We start from the raw sequence: 22197 nt of genomic DNA, 5'->3' as shown, positions 1-22197 counted from the left end.
ACACGCGAGGGAAGAGCCGGCGCGGTATCGGGAATGATGGATAAAAGAAGAAACGTGTTGCAGCGCTGTGATAATCAGTAAAAATAACGTCACCGCGAAAGAACGTCAAGTATAATCCAGATGAACTGCGCTGAGGCGCATTAGTTCCCCCCTGCTGATGGCACTGGACGCATCGAACTCGTAATAACGGGAACATCATGATGAATACCTCAAAGAAAACACGTCCATTAGTGGGGAAAGGGGGGAAGAGGGATGCGAGTATGGAACATCTTCAGCCTGGGAAAATCGACGGTGTCCAATTATCGAGCGCAGTAATATACGAGGAGACAGGTATGCATTCAGGTCTTTCTGGTAAAAACAAACTTTAAAGATGATAGAATTTTACAGAGAAAATACCTAGCGAAATATCCTGAGGAATCTTCGACAGATCATTGAAATCAATAAGTCAGGTCTAAGTAAATTCATCTTGGCATGCAACAGCTAAACGCACACTCGGCTAGGATTTATGGCTCGCCCTGAGAAACAAGCTGGGCTATTTATCCCCGCAGCGAAGGTCGTTATCCCCGCCTCCGATAATTTAAAAAGGGAGGGTCCTTAAAATATCCCCGGTCGTTAATTCAAATTCCACGCCGCTGGCTGAAGTAACAGGTATGTGTTCCTTTTTCCCCGCGAGCATACGTCATTGTCTTCGCGAGCACCGCAATTAGAATACGACTCTTGTCACGCAACGACCAGCTGAATCACGAAGACCCATCGTTCTTGCGGAATCCCCGCTGTTCGGCACCGTTCTGCGCCGTTCTACCTCCATCAATAAGATATTCTTCGGCGCCCGTGTCGCGGCACGTTGCAGGCCTCGCGTGGAACGACACGTGCGTGAAAAACGTTCAAGGCGCCACGCACGTGTTCGTACGTGCCGCGATGAGGCTGGAATCGATCCGCAAGGCATCGCGTATGGGACACGGACTCTTCGTGGTGCATCGTTCTTGTATCGCTTCCTGTAACCCAGCTGCATCTCCCGGCCTCTTCCAGGCGCTACGTGAACTTTATAACTGCAAGGAAGTCGGCGATGGGTCATGGGTAGGCGTCATGCTGGTAACGATTCCGCCCCCGAACATTCCGCCACGTATTTCTTCCATGTATTCTTCCGCACGCCATACGAGTCGTCCGTCACGGATACCAACCCCTTCGCCCAGAGAGTGACGACTCTATTTCGGCCTCAGAACGACCCCATGAGGAGCAGCGATGTTCAGAGCTGCTTCGCTCTTTGGGCGTGTCAACGGGGGCGGATTATGAAGACTGGTAGTGGTGGCTGTTTATTTTTGGAGTGTTTGATACCTGTCGATTTTTATCTCGAATTTCTGGGGAGGATATTCTTCGTTGATGACGGGTGCTTCGGAGTTATGGGGTTGTCGCGACAAGTTTTATGAAAATCCAGGGAACTGGAGATATTGAGAAGATTATCTCCTAAGGGGTAGCGTTGGAATTGTATTTTTATTAAGACATCGAAACGAGATTCTTGGGAATCAATTTCACTGGATCTGGCCATGGGAGAAGTACCCTAAAAATAACCTTACCGCAGTGAGTAAGATTCAGCATCCCCGAGAGCGTTTAAGCCGCGCTTAATCGCTTAATCCATCGACATAGATCTCTTTGTGCGCGCACAATAGGCCACGGTTGATTCGAACAGTCTGTAACTACTTTCCACGCTCCCAGCAGTTATTTTCAAGGAGCAAGCCGCCATTTCGAGTCGATCCGACTGAAACGATCAGATGCGGGATTCAAACGCCATTCGATATGTCCGGGTGGAAAAATAACGAGCGCAAATACTGTAGTCAAATGTTATCGCTATTATTCCCCGCGCGTGATTTCACGAATAATATTTTTACTGAATCTTCGACTTGTACAAGCTATCCCGTTTTTCTCCACCCACCTACAGATCGTCAAATAATAGAGAACCCCCTGCAAGATAAATTCGTAATCGTACGAAAAACATCCCACCAAAAACTGCCGGTTTTTGCCGAGAAGGAAACGCGAGTACAAACTTGAGGGGGCCAAGCCAGTCGTTTCAGTTTTAGTGTTTGGCTTCTGCTCTCCGGAGAAGCTGCCGACGCGGCGCGGCGGTTCGCTGGAAAACGTATAAATATTGAACGTACGGTTGTACGCGAACAATTACGGTCGTACAAGTGTTATCTGCCGCCAATAACATCCAACTTTAATGGCACCACCCTCGGAACGACTTACAACTACCCTCGCGGTGCGACAACACTTCTGCCGCCGTGTACGTGGGCTACTTACACGAACATATCGACCGTAGGAGTTATCTTGTGACGTAATTATAACTTGTAGTTTCTAGTACTTTAGTTCACCGAGGTTAGCGCAAGGAAGAGCACGGGGGAGAACAGCCCCGAACTCTGAGAGATCGTCATTTGCCTGACTTCGGCGAGGGTGGGACAGAGATAGGGGACGAGAGCAGGACAAACAGTGGCTCGGCCAAGCCGGCAGACGGAGAGCAGCGGGCGTAGGCGAGGGAGCGAGAGTGCCAGCGAAAGGGGAAGAGGAAGAGGAAGACGAGGGAGGGCAGAAGAGATCCGACTGTGCTTAGAAGCACGGCAACTTCCTCTTTACCAAGGACGACTTGGTGGCTCCGAACTCTCTTGGAAACGAGGTAGTCATCTGGTTCTGTTGTCGGGCGGCGGAGCTACGGTAGCTCTGCTCTGCCTATTCGTACACCATGAGCGAAAACGCGAACGAGAGAACTCGGGGACGTCGCGTTGGCGGGGCATACTTCGCGATAACCGCCCCGTGAAACGACTCCGCCGATGAGACGGCGCCTTTTGTGCACCTAGGCGTGACGCAATCCTAATTGCTGGTTACAACCTGACTACCCCGCTCTTTGATGAACGAATCCACCATTCGCACCTCAATTCCGCAAGGGGTTCCGTCGACGCTGCTCTCGCAAAAACGCACACGGTCACGGCTGGCCGCGCAGAAACGCCGAACGTTTAATGCATCCAGCGTGCCGCGGGTTAACCACGGGAAAGGTGGAGCTGGCGGAGAATAGGCGAAAGGGACGCTGATACTTCGCGGTCACCACGCCTGCCCCTTTGAACGCCCATTGAACCACGAAATCTCTGGCACATAACCGCGCGCCAGTGCCCACCACTCGACTCGACACTTCCCCAAGCATTGTTGACCGCTGGGAAACGGACAACCAGCACTTTTCCCGCCCGGCCGCCCTCCCTTTTTGCTTTGAAACCCTCCCGCCCCGGGATATGACGGCGAAGGCGCAATTAGCGATTGTCCGCGCTTTCAGCAATTAAAGTCGAAACGATGCTGAAAAACCGGCCGGGCCTCACTGTCACGACTAATTTCGCGCGACTTCTGCTCTAAGCGACTGTTTCACGGCCTTCATTTCGAGAGACACTTTGGCAGCTGCGACGAATGAGAATTCGAGTGAAAGGACTCGTGTTGGACGAGGAATATGATACACGTTTGAGTTCGTAATAATGGACGTTATTCCTTTGACGGTTTGGTGACAGCTTCCTGCAATTAATTATGAATGGCAGTCAGGAAACTTAATAGAATGTTGTGTCAATCATAGTAATACAGTGCGAAATTGTCGAATTTTTGTAGCTCGACAGGACCCCGTGCTCTGCCAAGCGCCGCAAAGCGTTGAAGCGCCGCGTCTGACTAATTACGGTGGTGTACTACTTAAAACTTCGTATACCGCGGCTGGAGTTCGTTGTCAGGGCACAAACGACAAGTTTAAAGCTTCTACTTGTTCTCCATTTTCTTACGTCGACTTTACAGTCCCTGCTACCTTAAGAAATTAATGTAGAATTTATGGAGCTGCAGCGGCACGTCCGATGTCGTTTAAACTAGTCTCGCAGTGAATCTCTCTGAACCAACAGTCGATTTCTGACCAGAACCAATGCCTGGGGAAGCGAGATGCGGTGTTAAGCGGGGGTAAACGGACGATCGAAGGTCAACGCGCCATTAGAAAATTAGTTCCTCGACGTTGAACTTGTTTAGCGCGTATAGAGGCAAGCCCCCCGTAGCTATCACGTTCAATCTGGCTTCGAGTTGCTGGAATACGACCGCGGTATCGTCTTACAAGGCAAAATAGCACGCCTGTGTATTCGTAATTTCGTAACACAATATGCTTTCGCGTGTGCGCGCAACGGCAATTGACAAATTTTCAGCGGGGCGGCGGCGCGGCGACACGGTTTCTATTAATTTCGTGGTATCGTTTATAATGCGACGCTGCCGCCAACTTCCTGCAACACCTGATTAATTTAACTTGCGCTTATGAGATTGCACCCAAAGCGAGGTTTATTCATGCATATCCCGGAATGTTCTGGAACAAGAGCAAGTGGCAACTCACGCGGTGGAAGCGGAGGTCGCGCGGCAAGGTGCCCCCAGGCGTGAAACGCGGCTGATCTTTTTAAGAGAGAAGTGACGGATTAAAAAACACTGCTCTGCGTAGCGGCAGGCTCTAAAGGACAGTTCTAAATCAGCCTGAAATCGAAGGAAACGATTGGAAACGCTGCGGTGTAAACTCTACGGCTTGTCTAGGGGATTGTACGGTATAATTCGGGAGATAGAAACACGCGTGCTTTTAAGAACACTAATTAAATTCGATCGATCGTCGAAACGGCGGTAACAGCGACGTACGAGAATGAATAAAATTACAGGAATCCAATCAAGCGAAATCCGTAGGATTAACAAGTAATATTCATCGGGTATGAACGGAATTCTAACAGTGTTCTGGGCGGACAGTTGCGATTTTAATGCCTGCCCGATCATTTGTGACGTTCATCAGCGTGCGTTTGAATATTATAATGTAATTATTATGAAATTATACAACGACAGCGTAATAATCTTCGAAAGGGATAATGCAAAAGCGTTTGTAATTGTCACGTCGCGTCGCCTATTTGACGATTGTCCCTATACCGGGGCAATTTGCAGAGAGCATCAATCGCGTTAATAAATAATTAGAATAACAGTGTCCCTATAATATGGAATATTAATCACGCACCATTGTTGTTTGCCGGGAGCCTTGTTGGAACTGTTGTTTCACGCGTGTAAAGTGGGGAATTAAAAAAAGAGAGAGAGAGAGAGAGATAGAAAACAGAAGGGAAGAGGAAGACTCTACAAAGCTCGAATAATTGAGTCGAACTTTCTAATTAATAATACCGCGGACGATTAATTAGAGAGGGGAAAAAAGTTTCGAACGAACACGCAAAGCTTTTTAACGCCAGCTGGTGTGTTCGGTGGTTTGGTACTATTTCCGCGTAATTACTGAAGTAATTTCGGAGGAACTCCTGCTCAAACTATTTCATTCGAAATACGCTGTTGTTAAATGTGGGCAAGGGCGAAGGTTTTCGAGAATGGACAACAAATGATATTGCAGTTATTCGTGAATAATATTAGGGTACCAAGAAACCCTAGTGCTGATAGAAAATTATTACATCATCCTAGAAATCCTTTTCTATCCATAAAATCTAACAGATCTCACTTCGGTACAAAATTAACCAACCATCAATCAGAAAGCAACAAAAAAAGAATCAATCACCACCCCCCTAAAAAGAACTCACCTACCCCTTTCCCATACGACACACAGCAAACAACACCCTCCGCATCCTCCCTCTGTAAGTCACCCTAACTTCGCTCTCAGAGTTCTTCCCAACCTCCGAACCCGTTTACAAACTTCACCCACACCATTCGCCCTCGCAACAACCCTCCCTAAGAGCACTCTATTAATTCGTAGCCACCCTGGCCAGGCTCCGCGATTTCGCGGGTTGAAACACCGCAAAAGTATCGCGACTTGCCGCCACACTCGGCGGAATTATAAATTGTGCATGATGCTCGACGATCGATCGGTGCCTTAATTGAATCCCATGAATAATGATGATCGCTTGACGGCCGGGGAAGAACGGCGAAGCAATTATCAGCAAACGAAACGAACGAATTATCAATTATTCGCGCGGCAATCGTACCCGGGCGACCCCCTCCGGAAAATCCTTCTCGGTGACGGTGAAGGGGATGCGCGACATCCAGCTGGAATTATTACCGTAATGACCCGCTGGCAGCCGTGAATTTCATCGCCCGCGCAACCCGCCCCGCGGGCTCGCACCGTTTGGACAGCGTGTCGCGCGTTTCCGCGACGGAACAAATGAAAACGTTAATTTGAAATTCATCCGAACGATCGCCGTTGCTCGAGCACCGCACCGGCGAGCAGCATTCCGCGGGGGTTGAAGGGGAGGGTGCCGTTTCGAAGCCGCTCAGCCGCGATAAGAGGTCTGCGCAATGAAATCTAACGAGCTGCGGTTAATTTTTCTAATTTGCGATCCATCCGTCCGCCGCCACCGCCTCTCGTCTCGAATATACCCTGCTAAAAGGCCACGCTTCGCGAGTGCCTCGCAAGAATTCAGCCTTTCAGGTAATGGAACATTTATGGGCAGCACTGGAGTCTGTCGCATGGGACCGTGTGCCGCGTTCGCGACTGTCGATTGACAAAGTTTGAATTTTTAGGGGGTCGAGTAAATTGGTGGTTCAATTGCTTTTAAGAGGAACGAGTAGTATCGTGGCTTGGATATATACATAGGGTAAAGGCAGGTAATATGGAACATCTGATCCCGGAGCTTGTCAAAAGTAGGGGAATTTGTTTTCTTTTTAATAAAACTGACATGAGTGGACGAAGGAACTAAGGTGAATGTCCGAATTTCTGCTCATTTAGGAGGTAACTCGTCATAAAGAAGGTGTAAAAAAATTGTTTGTGATCAAAATTTGCAGAGTAATTGATGAATTCTTTAATAATAAATCAACCAATTCAAAAACTATTTAAGAAAGATATTTCAAGATGTTTAGCTGATTTCGGGAATTTTCGCGATTCTCGACCTTATTCTGCGATCTTTAAACGTTTGTAGCTCGGAGCAACGTTAACCGAGTTTCATGAAATTTTAGGCACGTATACAACTTACTGCAATCTACAAACGGTTTTTTTTTAATTCGCTTCTCAAAAAAAACTCAAGTCGTTTGGACCAATTCTAAAAAAGTTATGCGATTTTAAAAAGTGTCCGAATATTAATGCGAGTCACTGTATGTAGTATACACGATTGCCTGAAGAGTTCGTTATTTCGTTATCGAAATTTTACGATGTTCCATATTACCTGCCTTTACCCTACATATGTACTTCCAGATGGTGTTGGCTTTGATTCACTGCAGGTATTCGTGTGCACCGCAATTCCTATCGATCAGTAAATCAGTTTTGTGTACGTATGTCGGTTAAGTTGTGTTAAATTGATGTTGCACATGATGAATATTCATAGTCGCCGAAATTACGGGTGGTGCAATTTTGAGCTGCCCCGTACGGTGTTCGTTAGTCGATACTGTCCTCTTCTTGGAACCCTTAAAGCACCCTCGAAATGTTCATCGGAAAGTCCTCGACCCGTTAACCCACATGCACCGGCTGTTTCCCGAGTGCAGTTAGGAAACTGCATTCGTGTCGAAGAGAGACCACCGAGCGGTACTGCTTTCTTTTTTCCAATTTTAAGACAGAGAAGCAATCTAATTGCTGATAGGACGCTAGGAAAGGTTAACGATATTCCGCAATGGTTGGGAACCGACCCCCACAGATTCACAATCTCCACCATGAAACCACTAACAAAAGACAAAGTTAGGAACTTTTTTGTTCGTATAATTAAATATATAGGGCTTGGATTTTTTATATGGTTATAAAGCAATCTTTATTTTGCTAGAAAAAAAATTTTTTTTAGAAAAAATTGTACAAAATGGCGGTGAACAAAATGACTTCCCGCAGCACTGCAAAAGCTTGCCCACACTCCCGGGAATGACTGGATCATCTGAGATGGAAATGCAAAAAAGATATATAAACAGGAATATATTATCTTTGGCCTAGCGTAGGATTTTCGCAAAATTCGAATTATTTTGGGAATCATAGCAGTTTGAAGAACTGACTTTAATTTTTTACATAAAAATTCGCACTGAATTGCTTGCAAAAAATCGAATAATCGAAATATTTAAAGAATCCTACGCTAGGTCATAGATAATATATTCCTGTTTATATGTACTACCAGCAAAAGGAGCGACGAGTTCGCGGGTAAATTTTTTTTGCCAAGGCAAGTGGAGCGCTGCAGGCTACCCGAAAGGACATGCCTCGTCCTAAGGAGTAAGGATTACAGAGGCAAGCAAGCTCGAGGGGTGGCCAAAGCCTTTGTCTAGAATTGCTTGAGAACCAGCAACGAGGCCGCCCCCTATCCAGACCAATTACCTTCTTTCCTTTCGTCTACCTCTGTCCCACCCTTTTCCTCTCCTCGCCCTCCAGGTGTCGCGGGGCTCATCCCGCGGAAGGAATTTCGTTCGCGTTCAATTTTAGCCGCGGGATAAGGGATAAATGCCAAAGGCGTCCTCCTCGTTCTTCCTCCCTCTCTTTCTCCAACGTCAGATTCCCCTCAACTTCTTCTACTTACTGTTACTACCGCATTCTTTTTGCCCCCACTGCTTTACGGTCTTCTCTTTCTCGAAGGCAGGATTGACACTCCCTCCGCGTCTTCGACTCTCGTAGTATCCGAATAATAAAAGGAAAGGCTTCATTCCACTGTCCACCCCGTTCCCTTGATCTTCGGTCTACGTCTACTTTAGTTGCGAGGAATGGCGACGAAATAAACGAAATTGCAGAGGTATGTAGGAACAAATTCTACGAGAGCGGAAGGATTTATTCGACTAGCTTCCTACGAATTAATGTTACGAAGAATAACACTATTAAGAGCACGAGCTACCGCGCTTCAACCAATACCGGAGTTCGTCCGGAGTCGTTACAGATTCCAGCTACGAATCAAGAACTTTTAATTCCACGTGATGCAAAGCCGAAGTCCGCATGTACTCTCACTTCAGGCGGCTGATCGATAACGAGAGTGAAATTGAAATTGGCCAACCCGATATCGGGCCGCTGCTGGAAATGCCACCGTCGTTCATATTACGCGCCAGGCTAAATATGATTTTTCAACTTTACTCGGCGGGTTACGTAAATATTAAATGCGGAAAACGTGTCGCTCGAGTTTCCGTAACTCGACCGGCCATCGTTCATAATATCTAATAAACTGCCCCTATCCATCCAAGACACGGAGACAAGAGTTACGCAAAAATAAATCTCAATCGAATGCTGTTCCAACCCACAGACACTTCTCCCATCTTTTCCCATTCAAATGAATATAGTTCCCTGAATTCGCGCTGACGGAACGCGATGGAAGCCTGAATTTACACGAAAGTCTCAGTCGGAGATCTGTCAGATTATCGGAGCCTTTAAGGGGGTACTGGACTAATGCAAACGTGAAGTCACTTTGTTCCCCACATTTTTACGGAAAAATTGCCTTTAATCAGTTATAAAATGTTTTACTAATATTCAATGTGATGCGGGAATTCCACTCTGTAGAGGAAGGAAATCTACACGTCCAGTAAAAGTTTCAAGTGGAAATATTCATTCGTTCAAGAGATATGATGTACACCACCATGTGTGCAAATGATGTTTTGAGAAAAACGGCTTCAAAGGTTGCCATGTCAATACCAATCTGCGAGGCCGTTACTCGACGGTGCACCCAATTACGTTGGGTGCTAATACTTCTAACACTATTAGTACTTCTTCACGAATTTTTGTTTAAAATATTCATAAACGATAAAGGTTTCAGAATCAGTAAAAATGAAATCGATTTTTTGAAGCCGAAATAGTCCACTACCCCCTCAAGGGGACATTCTACCCCCTAGAAAAAATCGGCCACTTTTCGGTGATGGTTTTTATAATGAAATAAACACTTAACGTTTTCGAATTTCGAGGGGTATTTTCTACCACTCTTGAAATACAAGAAAAAATCTTCGTTGTTTGTTTATTTCATTTGTTTTCATAAATATTTCGCAGTGAAGTTGGCAGCTTCAGAATTGCTGGCGGTTGAAATTTCGCGCGACTGGATCATCGGAAGTAAAGGAACCAAACATATTTCTAATTCGCAGGAGTATGATTATCTCGCTTTCCACGAAAGAACAATTTTGAACCAAAATTATTAAAATGGGAGTCGATCGAAGTTGAAAGCACCGAAAATGGCATTTCTTTTCTGTTCAATAGATATAAAATGTGGGGAAATATTAAACAAATCTTGAGATATTTGTGTTCAGCGAGATAGCCATACTCCTGCAAATGAAAAATATGTTTGGCTTTTTTATTTCCGATGATCTAGTCGTTCGAAATTTCAACCGGCAGCAACTCTGAAAACGCCAACTTCACTGCGAAATATTTAAGTAAACAACTCAAATGAACAAACAACAAAGATTTCTTCTTGTATTTCAAGAGTGTATTCCATTATAAAAACCATCACCGAAAAGTGGCGGATTTTTCGACCGAGAGAGTAGAATATCCCCTTAATGCCCGGCTAATACCGAACTCACCTCGAAAGAGCCACCAACAATCTTAGCATCGCCGAAGGGTTCTCGCGAGGAGATTTTCAGCTCGCTGTATCTGCCCCCTTTTTTCCACGAGACGTGAAATGATCAAACGCTGGGAAGTTCGTGGCGCGAGGCGTCGCGAGCCCGTTAAAAGCGTTGCCCCAATTTACCTCAGCAGCCAATTAGCCCCGACGCTCCAGTGTCCCCGTATTCAAGACGGCCCTACGTATTCCGGCCATTTGGAATTGCAACACGCAGCGCGCAGTAATTCCTTGCCGTGTTGTGTACGCGGACTTCACGTGCCCTGTTATTACGTGGCAGTGGCAGAGCAATGGCCGCGGTGCTTAAAGTTGGACGTTTTGGTAATTCGACGCCGACGGTACACGGGGCGGCCGTGTAACTGGCGGCCACCGCCGCCCCTCCCGTCCTACAAGCGACAATTAGAATCTGTTTGCATAATCAAGATAATAATGGAAATTCTGCACGGGCCGCGCGGGGAATTATTTTGCTCGCCGCGGAATAGGATAAACGAGCCGGCGCGGCGTTGTACCGTTCCTGGTGCAATTGAACGAAATTCGCGTCCACTTAAATCGCCTCGCGTTCTAAGCAGCCGCGCGCCCCCGCTTGTCGAGTCGCTCCACTCCGACGGGGTCCGGGGAAGTCGCTGGCTAAACGGATACGGGATCACAGAGGAAAAATGTGCGCGAGTAACCGAGTAACGGTGCCGAACGGTGTCACGGAGATTTATAAACGAAGTGAATTTGAATTCCTTTAGAGTGGCGCTGAGAACGGCAGCTTTGTACCGGGTAATTTTACACGGGCACGTTTTCCTTCCCCATCGACGCTTTATCCGCGAGGCTTTGCTCCTCTTAATAGAGCCCAACAGAAGGTTCGTAATGAAACTGTCCGGCGACGTCACTCTGATCGCGGGCTTCGAATCTGCTTAGGTTCGTTGAAACAATAGCGTCGCTTGCTCTGCCTCGTGGAGTGGCAGAGCTACACGTCCGCGTGGGTATTATTCCGTTGGAATTGGAATGGAAAAATTCAGTGGCCTGAAATGCTGGAGATGCCGCGGAAATAGAGCGGTCGTTTTTCCGGCGGGAAGAGAGAACGAATAACGAAATAATAGCGTTAGATAACGCTCCGCTATGTGCGATTATAAGATGAAGTGGCAGTTTCGAGGCGAGCTGCGGCCGCACGAGTGGAAAAGCCGGCTCGTTTTCGTTGCGAGTCCCCGAGCTCTGTCCGATTTCATTTCAGCCTCGCCTTCTGCGTGGCTATTCCTCCGGAGCCGTTCTCGCCTGCGCGGGAATCCGCGCGGCACGATTCATCAGCCGTGTAACAGTTCCACGGGCCCGGAGAAGTAGGAGAGAGGCGTAACGCCTCGCCGGAAAGTTGAAAATAATAAATTGTCTCCATTAGCAGCGGACCAGCTCTAACTATCCGTCGGCCCGTATAACCGACCGAGAGTTACGTTTCCACCGGGATAGCATGGACGAAGGGAGGGAGCACTTTGTCCCTCTAACTGCCAGTTCTCCGCGGCTGTCATCGGTGATAATTTTTGCCCGCGCGCCGCTTAAGCTGTCCCGAACGGGACACGGATATCTATACCCGAATACAGGGGGGGGGGGGGCGACGCGGCGGTGAAATAATTCCGCGGAGCCCAGCGTCGCGGAAAGAGGGAGGGGGAAGGGAAGGGACGATGGCCGAAGATCTGTGCGCTTCAGCAGAATCGAAAAGGGGGTGGAAGAGAATTATAGCGTCATGGGTCCTGTCCTTAACGGGACGTTTCCCGAATCGTCGCGAGGAAATTTCGCCCGTCGACGTGGCTGTTTTACAAGTCGACAGTATTCCGGAGGATCTACCGTTTCACTTGGAATACTTGAAGTTACCTCGAAGAATGATTGTAGAAATATTAGAGCACTTTGGAATGCAACATTGCACGAGTAGGAATGAACAGTACCAGAGCCGTGAACCCTCTTCGAAGTAATTACACGCCACGGCTCGGGGCGATCGAGGGAACCCGATCCCAGAGTGGGGATCGCTGTCTTCTCTTTCGATTGCACGCGCGCGTACCCGTCAAGCCGAGTAAAAGAGCCCACTTCGCGGCACAAAGAAGTCCTTCGATCTATGGAAAGCCCCCTTTCGCTCGTCTTCGCTTTGAGGACGCGCCGAGGCTTCTCGCGCGGGCTACACACGAATTCCTATGCACCACCGCGTGAAATAAAGCGAAACGGGAGAGCCTTCGATTGGAGAGCAGGCTGGTCGAAGCTGTTCGAGGCGACCGACGGTGGCAAGCTGCAACAGCGGTCGCCGTTTTACGGGAATTAATGTAAACACAAGCGGGAACGCTCGATCGTGGTGAATTGACGCGAATAAATTAGATCGCTCGTCATGGAATTAACGCCGGTTGCGTCGATGCAGCGTTTCGACCGTGGCACGCAATTATTCGCCGCTCTTTCACCCGTGCATTTCCGTCCTGTAACCCGACCGCTCATGCTCGAACGAGACCTCTCGCGATTTATTATTTATAACCCCGTCCGACCGGCCACCCCTTTGCATCGTATAAAACCGTATCTTTCCGCCCATAGCTCGTAGCGGAATTCGCCGGTTGCCGCGGGGGAGCGGGCGGCAGCAAAGCAGTGAAATATGGCCCGCGGAGTACGTGTCTGACTTACCCCGAGAGAGGGGAGAGGGAGGGGAAAAAAACAGAGGCGAGAAGTATACGAGAAGACGTCTAAGCTTAATTTTAAACGCTAATAAGATTACACGGGAAACAGTGCTGTGTATAGCCGCGGAGCTTTTGCCTTCGTGTAAGTTAATAAACGTTAAAAGCGAAACGCTCCCCCGTAGCTGCAGAAACAAAGATAAGTATATTAAACGGATTTCGAGTGCTTTCTGTTGCTGCGGCAACAAAGATAAGTGTATTAAACGGATTTAGTTTCGAGGTTGGAGAGAAGATGACGAGCCACTTTGTTAATTGAGTTGCTGCCCTTACGGCACACGGCTGTACACTTCTCCTCGGGGGTATTAAATGGCGCGAGCCGCATTAGCCACCGACGATACCGGCCCGCCATCGGGAACCGAAGAATATTAATTGCATTCTGCTTCTGACGGCCGATACTCCCTCAATTACCGTTCAAACAGTTGGACATTTTTATCGGTACGGCGACGAACATTAATTGGTACCGTTCCTTCTTCATGGACCCGTCAACAGTGGTCTCGCAATCGAGGCAAATCACCCTCCCCGGCTTTAAAAACTAGCCGCCCTGCTCCCTTAGAACTGCGCGCGTAATTATCTAGACTTCCCGTGAACTCTCGGGAAACTTCGGTATTACGAGATTCAAATCGAATTGCAGAAACTCGACAGAATGTCGCTCCTCTGCATCTGGTACCGACAATACTTGCCGCTCCAACGAATCAGCGTAAAACGCGCCTCGCCAAGAAGCAAGTTCGCGACTGCCCGACCTCCTTACCGTATTTCGTGAGATTCTTTCCGCGCGACTCCCGGCCCCTGCCAACTCTGGCCGACTTCACGCGCATCCCCCCGATAATTCGGTAATTTGCGCGCAATTAGGGGAGAGATGCTATAAAAGGGACCAGGGGTCTTTAAACGGGACAAATCGAATTGCCAAAATCCTAAACGCATTGCACATGCAAGTTGTCTTCCTATCTATGATACTAGTAAGTCGTTCCCAGTCATTTGACGTAAACTTCACTGCGGCCGCACTTGCAAAAAAGTAGTAATCCGCGGTTGACGTTTTTCGGCGGAAATAGTAACATTTTCGTTGATTTTCTCAGTCGTTTTCTGAGATCAAGATATATACAAAGTGTTAAAGTGTTATGTCATTAAAATAGCCTGCATGCAACTGAAACGAAAATACTTAATAGGTAAGCTTAATTGATTGTTTTCTTTGTTTCGAGGTTCTTTTATATTAAACTCACTTATAGTCTTAAAAGGGACAGTATAACAAGTCTTAAATGGGACGACCGTTTCATGGCTGTCCCTCTCATACACATGTATTGCTGGACACTATATGTATTTCACTTTCCTGTAAAGTTATTAGTGTATCATGTGATACATTGATGACATTGTTTTAAATTATCAATTATTAGTTGACGGCGTTTTGTTTCAAATTTAAGAATCAGTGAAGTGACTACTCAAAGCGACAAAATATTGATGATTTATAGTAGAAAGAGTTAATTTTTTCATAGATTCCATTGTTTTGTATCATTAAGATTTACAATTATAATTCTAATACTTAATAAGTTTATTTTTATTCACGTGTCCCTTCCAGCACTTATACTGTCCCATTTAAAACCACCTAGTCGTGAAAGGGACATTTCCCACTTATTTGAAAATCGAAGATTTTGTTATTTTCTATTACAATTGATGAGTCTGTAATATACTTTTATTGAAGGGAAATAAACACGCTTTCTATTGATGTACTTGTTTTTTAAATACCTACAATGATATCGTCAGAAATGGACGCTAAACAAAAGTGTCCCTTTTATAGCGCCTCTCCCCTACTTCTAAGATACATACGAAAACTGTTCTCAACGAAAATGCAAGGGTCTCGGGTATAAGATTGGCGCGCTCGCTACAGCCTTCAGATTTATTCATCACTTCATGGACGAAGGCTTTGCAATCAGAAGCTGTGGGAAATTAATGGAGTTCATAGTACTTGGGACCAACCTGCATTAAAGGGTTTAGGTTCCTAGGACAGCAGTATAGTATGCTGCTAGAACCCCAATATTCCACGTTCCTAAGACCTCGGTATTCCGGGATCCTAAACCTCCAGTGATTATTTCGATCAATGGGGTCGTGCGACGGAGACGCGAAAGACGAAACTGTCGTCCGCGAATCCGGAAGCAGACATTTCGTGCGTTACAATTAAAAGATCCGCGTTATCACTCTGGAGCTTCGTTTCCCGTGCACGGCCGTCGATGTTTACAAGGGCGCGCATTAAAGAGAGGGGCAGAACTTGAACGGCGGGGAAACTTGATACCGGATAAAAATTGAAGATTAAAAAGTTAATGGCAGGATACGTATCGCGGCTGAGAGCAACGGAGGGGGACTTTTAATCCCTATCCTTTTTACCGCAGCGATTCGAGAAAAAGTCGAGGTCGCGCGGCTCTCGTTGCCTCTTCCCATTCCATACGTACGTACACGTAGCCGGTGGATAGTTAAATTCGTTTCATTCCGTTCCGTTTATTTTCCCGTCGATTTTTCTGCGACCGCTTTCCCGAGCTGACGTTTAAAGGCTGGCTCTGGGCGCGACTCGATCGGGACATTTTATAGCATGCGTTTTGATGGGAATGCAATTTTGTTCCAATTCCCGGGCCCGCCCCGAGAATGCATCCATACAAGAACATATCGGCCAGCGATGCACCCTGTGTCGCTGCATTATAAATAAATATCGGCGAATCAGGGCACGGTGCGCGAAACGACTCTAACCTGTGCCGAAAAACTCCGCCAACACGAAAGCTACTTTTACGGATCTCTAAATAAAGAGAATAAAGAACCCAAAACCTACGTATTGCTTTCTATCAGAATTCTACTTGAGGGTGACTTTCTGAAAAGCCTCGTTCGAAAAATCTGTTACCGTCCGTATAAATAGCCAGCTATCGCGCCGCGACACGTCGCGCGGAAGACACGCGAGCGGGGTCGCGCGCGTGGAATTAATTAAAACCGAACGCATTGTCCCCGCGGGCTGTTCGCCGGGGATATCTATAATATAAAGCAGCCCGCTGCCTGCAAGGGACTCTCATTACGAAAATTGTTGCAGATCCCCGTGAACTGGCGCAACCGACCAGCCCGGTTCATCAAGAGGAGTCTGATTAAACAGCGGACGGCGGGCGATGGCGGGGGCTAGCCGCGGAACCGACCCCGAGCACGTGGAGCGTCTTCGCAAAAGGGACAGAGAGCTAGCGCGACGGTGGGACGAGGGCGGGTAGAAAGAGATTGGAAAGAGAATCGTAGATGGAGGCAGCTGGTGACCCTGCTTCTCGCAGCTTCTGGTTAGCTGGCCCCGAAAGGAAAGCCATTGCAACACCTTACCGGCGGCGTTTCTGCCCCATAGCGGGCGGCGGTAGTTACCAAACCGTGGAAAGGAGGACGACAGAGGAGAGGATAAAACGAGGCTGGGACCGAGCGAACTAATCAGACTCGACCAATCCCGAGTCGTTCTCCCCGAGGAGGATGCTTCCTCTCGGCGGACAGGATAATTTAAACTTTCCCGCACGACGCGCCGTCCGCGTATCTCGATCACTCCCGCTAAACAGAATTAGATACGAGCATCAGATTCAAACGTTAACCACCTCGCCGCGTCCCCGTCGTTTCAATGCTTCCTGCCATCCGAGCAGCCCCTCGCCGCCGCGATTCAACCCCCCCGCGTTTTGTTCCACCCTGTCGTCGCCGGCTCGAGCGCCGCCTGCGCGCGTAATTCGCGCGAGAGGACACTGTCGGACTCCGTCGACGATGAAAAACCGAACGGTGCAGCCGCGCGACCAGATAATTTAAACTTTAATGAAACACGAACGTTGCTCGAGGCGAGGATGAACGATTAATATCGGGTGTTTCGAGAAGGCTGCGGGATAATTCGAGGCTGAGGTCTGTGCAACAGAGTGTCTCCCTAAAGGGCTTCAGTGTTGACTACTGTTATTTACAAATTCTCCCTTAATTTTAGCGCAGCACGTTTATTAAGTATACGAAATCCCACAATGTAGATAGTTTACGAAACAGATCGTGGCTATGGAGATCACTCTAGAACCGTGAACCCTAGAACAACGTATCGGAGTTGGAGCGCGCACCGCGATCCAAGTATCGATCATCGGGTGGGCGCAGCGTTAACGATAAATGTCCGAGCACGGCCGAGTTTCCCGTGCATGCGGTTCCCTGTACACAGAAACGTGGATTTTCATTGACGCTGCTAAAGCCTCCTCCCCCCCCGCATCGACGGGCACGATCGAACTTTCGCTCTGTCTTCCCGCCCGCTAAACCTCTTGCTGCATAGCCTTGCCAGCCCGTTTAGCGTCTCCCCGCGCCCCTCCCCCTTTAAAAGACACCAGAATGTTCAATTAGGGTTGATCCCGTTTGAACGAGCCGGATTCAAAGTACGAGCGTACGATACCGTCGCCGTCCCCGTTCCCGATGCACAGCTAAAAATTCACCGATGGCGTCGGCAACCGCCCCAGGGCAATTTAACTTTCGCGTCGTTGGTGGAAAGTGAACCGCTGCGCCGAACCTTTTGATGGGGACGTCGGTGCCGAGCGGTCAGAACCAGGAGGACGCTTTCACCGTGGTTTTATCGTGACTCCTCCTAACGGAATACATTATTTCCTGAAGCCGATGCCAAACCGAAAACCTGCCCGGGGAATCGAACGCGCGCGGATCCCGATGGTAGAGATTAGCCGGGTAAGTGTACAGGGATATCGAATCCTGTTTGGAAAATGCTGTTTATTTCATAATAGCTCGGCACAGGGGAAGCGAAAATGCTGGCCGATATTGAATGAACAAGTGGCAGGTTGTGGCTGGGATAATCCGCACGCGTCGAGAGATTTCTCTCGCGTTGTTCAGAATTCAATGATGACATTGATACCTGTGATCGGGGGAGTTTAGAAGTGTATCCACTTTCGACGAACTTTCGTGGGTATCGGTGGAATATCATGCCGGAAATAACGCCCGCAAGTGAATATCAACGAACGATATATCGGATCGATGCGTCTCGGAAAAAAATATGATGCTCAAATTTCAGTAAGCTAACGCAGGGGTATTATTTATACGCGATTTTTTAGTGATAAATTCGTGAAACGCAGCCGCTTCCGTCGGGTTTTTCATAGTTTTGCCAGGTGTTTTCGCGCGATACAGGAATGTATTTATATTATTGCGGTTTATAAGCGAAATAAGTGGGGGAGATCGCGGCTAGGTGTTACATTTTTCAGTTTTTTATTTTTTATTTTTTTTTTCGTGCATTGCATAATCAATACTATCAATGACTCTTACTCAAAGTACGTTCTTTCCTCTACCGATGACCGCTATCGCGTGTAATTAAACGAAAACCATGACTCTGTAACAAGCCATTTTGAAAGTCGAGACATGTTGTATCAACGTACCCCGAGTAGGGGCTAGTTGTTACATAATACGAGGCAAGTTGTTACAGGATTAAATTTTACGAAACGAGGCTTATTATGAGTAATATAATTATATTTTCTTGGACAAAAGTAAATTTATTAATGGTAAGAATGTATTACAATTAATATACAACAAAAATTCTATTTTAAAAATAATAAAAAAACCACTGAAATCAGTTGCACTAATTATCGTCGTCCGTTTCATACGGGGACACGTGTCTATTATTTGTGGTAGTCCAAATGAAAAAAATTTAAACTGCTTTGTAACAACCTGCCCCTGTAACATCTAGCCCCGGTCCTCCCCCATTCGTTGGGCGGATGCAAAATGTTTGCAGACCTCCGACTTTGGGTCGCATGTTGAAATAGAATGAACAGATTAGCCACAAATCCCTTTGGAACGAGTCAATCTGCCTTGGATCTAACGAGTAAAGAGACGCGACGTCCCTACGCTCCCTACTGCAAGCATGTTTAAACAATCATTAGCCGGGAAATTTGCGCGATCAGCCGTTGGCGCGTGAACTCGCGCTAAAAGTATCGGCGAGAGCGGGTCAACGATTTATGAGGCTGACAGCGGACGCTTTAACATCTTTATTTCACTGCCATCCCCGTTGAAATTTATTGGCGGTCCGTTCATTTTTCCGTGTCTCCCACGGCTACAAAATGCCCTCGTTAATCGAGAGGCTTACGTCAATTACGCTAACGAGCGCCGCCAACGAACAGCGGAACGGCCAAGTATATTATTCCCCAAATTAACGTTTAAATCCATGCTTTGGAATACTATGAATCCTATTTAGACAGCCCGCGCCCTTCCAAATTTCCATTTACAGTCGACCCCGAAACGAACGCTTACGGATAATCGAATTATCGTGCATCCCTCTCCTCTGCAACCCCGAATCACGCCGAAACCTTTCCACCGCGTCTTTCGGCTCCGCGATTATCGCGTGCACTTCCTATCGTCGACCAACTCTCGACGGGAAAATTAATATTCATCGACAGGCCTCGAACGCTGAACGATATATAAACTACTGTTCAGCGTCCGGCTATCGGTTCAATTAAATGAGAATGAATAACGAACTCACCACCCCTCGGCGTGTCGGTGGGGCCGGAACGTTGTCGCAACCCTGGAACAGAGAAAATATATCTTCGTTATTTCGAGGATCGACGTATCGCGTCCGGGGAAAATGCCAGAAAGAAACTGTTCTCCCGAATGGCCGAGAAATAGAGGCGTAATCAAAACTTTCGAATTCTGCAGCCAAGTTTCATTGTGCCGAGCAGTGAAAGGCCTTCCTAGTCTCTTCGCTTCCTCCCCCCGTCGCCTCTCGCCCCAGCCCGCTACCTTTCTCCGCTGTCTTCCACCGTGCTCTCCCTAATGCAATGGCTAAATTAATTTTCAGAAATATTCGAAAATTACCACGAAACTCGCCGAGCCACGGGCGAGCGCTGGTGGAAGTGTAGTCGATCGATCCTACCGCGCAAGCTGATGCAGCCTTGTGTTTTAATGAGGCTCATGTTTTTAATAATTAACGAACGCCCCGCGGAACCGGATCGTTTTTCGGTAACGACTTGACCGAGTCGAGTCTCCCATTGAACTCGCGGGGATAAACACAGCGATCGGGAAAACGAACGGCGAGGTCGTCGAATTGAATCCACGGATCCACCTACAATTATATGGGAGCAGAGACGAGGGAAATATAATTCCGCGTAACCGGGCACGTTGAGGAACTCGGGAAAGCGAAGAATAACCGCAAGAACCGTACGCTGACCGATACAATCAGAGGTTCTGTGTAAAATCTGAAACAAGTTACGCAATTACATCGATAGCTTAAATCCGCATTGTGAAACGTGGCAGATGGGAGTCGCAAAAGAAATGGCACCCCAACGAAAGAGAAGGGGACAGGCTGGCTAGGTGTTCCAGCTGACTTTTCTCAGTGGAATCGTCGGTGTTTCTCGTTCGTCGAACATAAACGGTAAAGTTAACGTACTTACGGCCCTATCGGGCCGAGATCCCCATCATGTGCACCCCGTTTTATATCTCCATCGCGCTCCGCTCGCTCCCGCCCTCTCGCTCTCTCTCTCTCTCTCTCTCTCTCTCGTCCGAACGTTCGCTGTATAAGCGGCCCCCGTAACTTTCGCATTCAAACTTTATCTACGGTACTTTTTGAGCGCAGCGTCAACTCTACACCCCGCATGCCAAGTCACCCCCTGTCTCCTCGCTGCTTCCCACACCAGCCGAGGCTCGCTGAATTACAAATCGGACGTGGCGTGGCGTGCACGAGGATAAAAGCGACGCGGGCTCCAACCAGGAGTGGAGGTGGCGTCGGAGGACCAAACGGAGGAGAGCGGGAAGAATGGTGGAAGGAAGAGTGGAAAGAAAGCTCGGAGAAGGGAAAAAGGCGACGAGCGAGAGGGGGAGGGACTTGAGGGGTAGAAACGAGGGGGTATTTCAATCTCGTTCGTTGCCTCCGCGACGCATCCACTTCGGAAACTTTCGCTTCTCGGCTGGTCCGGCTGACTGAGTTCTTCGAAGTGGTATAGAAACCAGATCCTGGTTCAGGCACCGTGCACGTTTCCATCGTTTCACCTACACGCCCCACCCTCTGCCACCGCGTGGCGGGCCAGGAAAAGCGGAGACGGCCATTCCGCCCTGCGGATTGTTTAACGAAGCGATCCGATGACGTGGATATTATTTTCGCCAGCGCACAAGGAAGGGGCATCGCTGGGGCTCTTAATTCTGTTTGCAGTAGGAACGACAGCGCTCGTCGGAAGTTTAGCCAGCCGAGGTAGATTCACGAGCGACGATCATGAATCCTCCAATTCCGGGAAAAGAGGAAGTGTAAGCGTCAGCTTGGACCCGTTATCTCGATCGCGAAAGGAGTCGGGCTCTCGCGGAATCGCGAATCTTTCACGCTGCTGACGAAGTTCGAGAAGCAATAATTGCTCGGTGTTATTTCGATCGGGGCGCGAGCAACGGAGGGGGGTGAGCTCGCGCTCGTTACGGATATGATCGTTACCAGGGAACTTCTGGAACTGGTACGGATGTGAAGTGGAACGCGGATTTGTCAAGTGTAGCCTACAGTGACCGGGCTGACTCGCAAAGTTATCGTCATAATATAGCAGTGTCTTTAAGCGAGCTTCTCAACGACGTTGCTCGGGCGAGCGATAAAGGGGGGTGCGCGGCTGTTCATAAAAGTTGGCGGGGAGACGGCGCGATGCGGCGACGAAGCTGGCTGGAAAAACGGCCGAACCCCTCGCCCATCGACGACCTACATGACGACAGCCGATGGTTGCCACTTCTATGGGCGAGTGCAGCACCGCTGGCAGGTTCTTAGATCCGAACGACAATATGTATCGCGCGTATGTATGGGTGGGTTGTAAGTTCAACAGGGAGGGAACCGGGAACCGAGAAAGATAAGAGGGACGTGGGTAGACTCGCTACTCCGCCGGCCCGATAAGAGATCACACCTAACTTAACCTGGTCTTCGCCGTAGGACGAACGACCGGGAGGAACCTTTACCTACGATCCAGAGGGAGGATTCAGTGGAGCTGGTTTCCTCGCTGATACCGCCGTTCCTTCTCTTTTTTTAAACAATAACTCCACCTCGGCGAAAT

At 48.1% G+C, this 22197-nt stretch overlaps 1 protein-coding gene across 3 annotated transcripts in view; it reads right to left on the bottom strand.

Annotated features, from left to right (window-relative positions):
- Tei (irregular chiasm C-roughest protein teiresias) overlaps nucleotides 1–22197 on the bottom strand; it is a 283055-nt gene that overhangs the window by 182242 nt on the left and 78616 nt on the right. For 2 of the 3 annotated variants that reach the window (XM_076812332.1, XM_076812331.1), the window contains exon 3: nucleotides 19668–19709. The exons of the other annotated variant lie outside the window; for it this stretch is intronic. In XM_076812332.1, coding sequence (XP_076668447.1) covers nucleotides 19668–19709 — 42 coding nt within the window. The remainder of the gene's footprint in view (nucleotides 1–19667; nucleotides 19710–22197) is intronic. 3 annotated transcript variants of the gene reach the window in all.

The sequence above is a fragment of the Andrena cerasifolii genome, chromosome 5, assembly GCF_050908995.1.
Source record: "Andrena cerasifolii isolate SP2316 chromosome 5, iyAndCera1_principal, whole genome shotgun sequence".
NCBI classification, from domain to species: Eukaryota; Metazoa; Arthropoda; class Insecta; order Hymenoptera; family Andrenidae; genus Andrena; species Andrena cerasifolii.
Note: the sequence above shows the minus strand (reverse complement) of the source record. Positions and strands in the feature narration are given on the sequence as shown.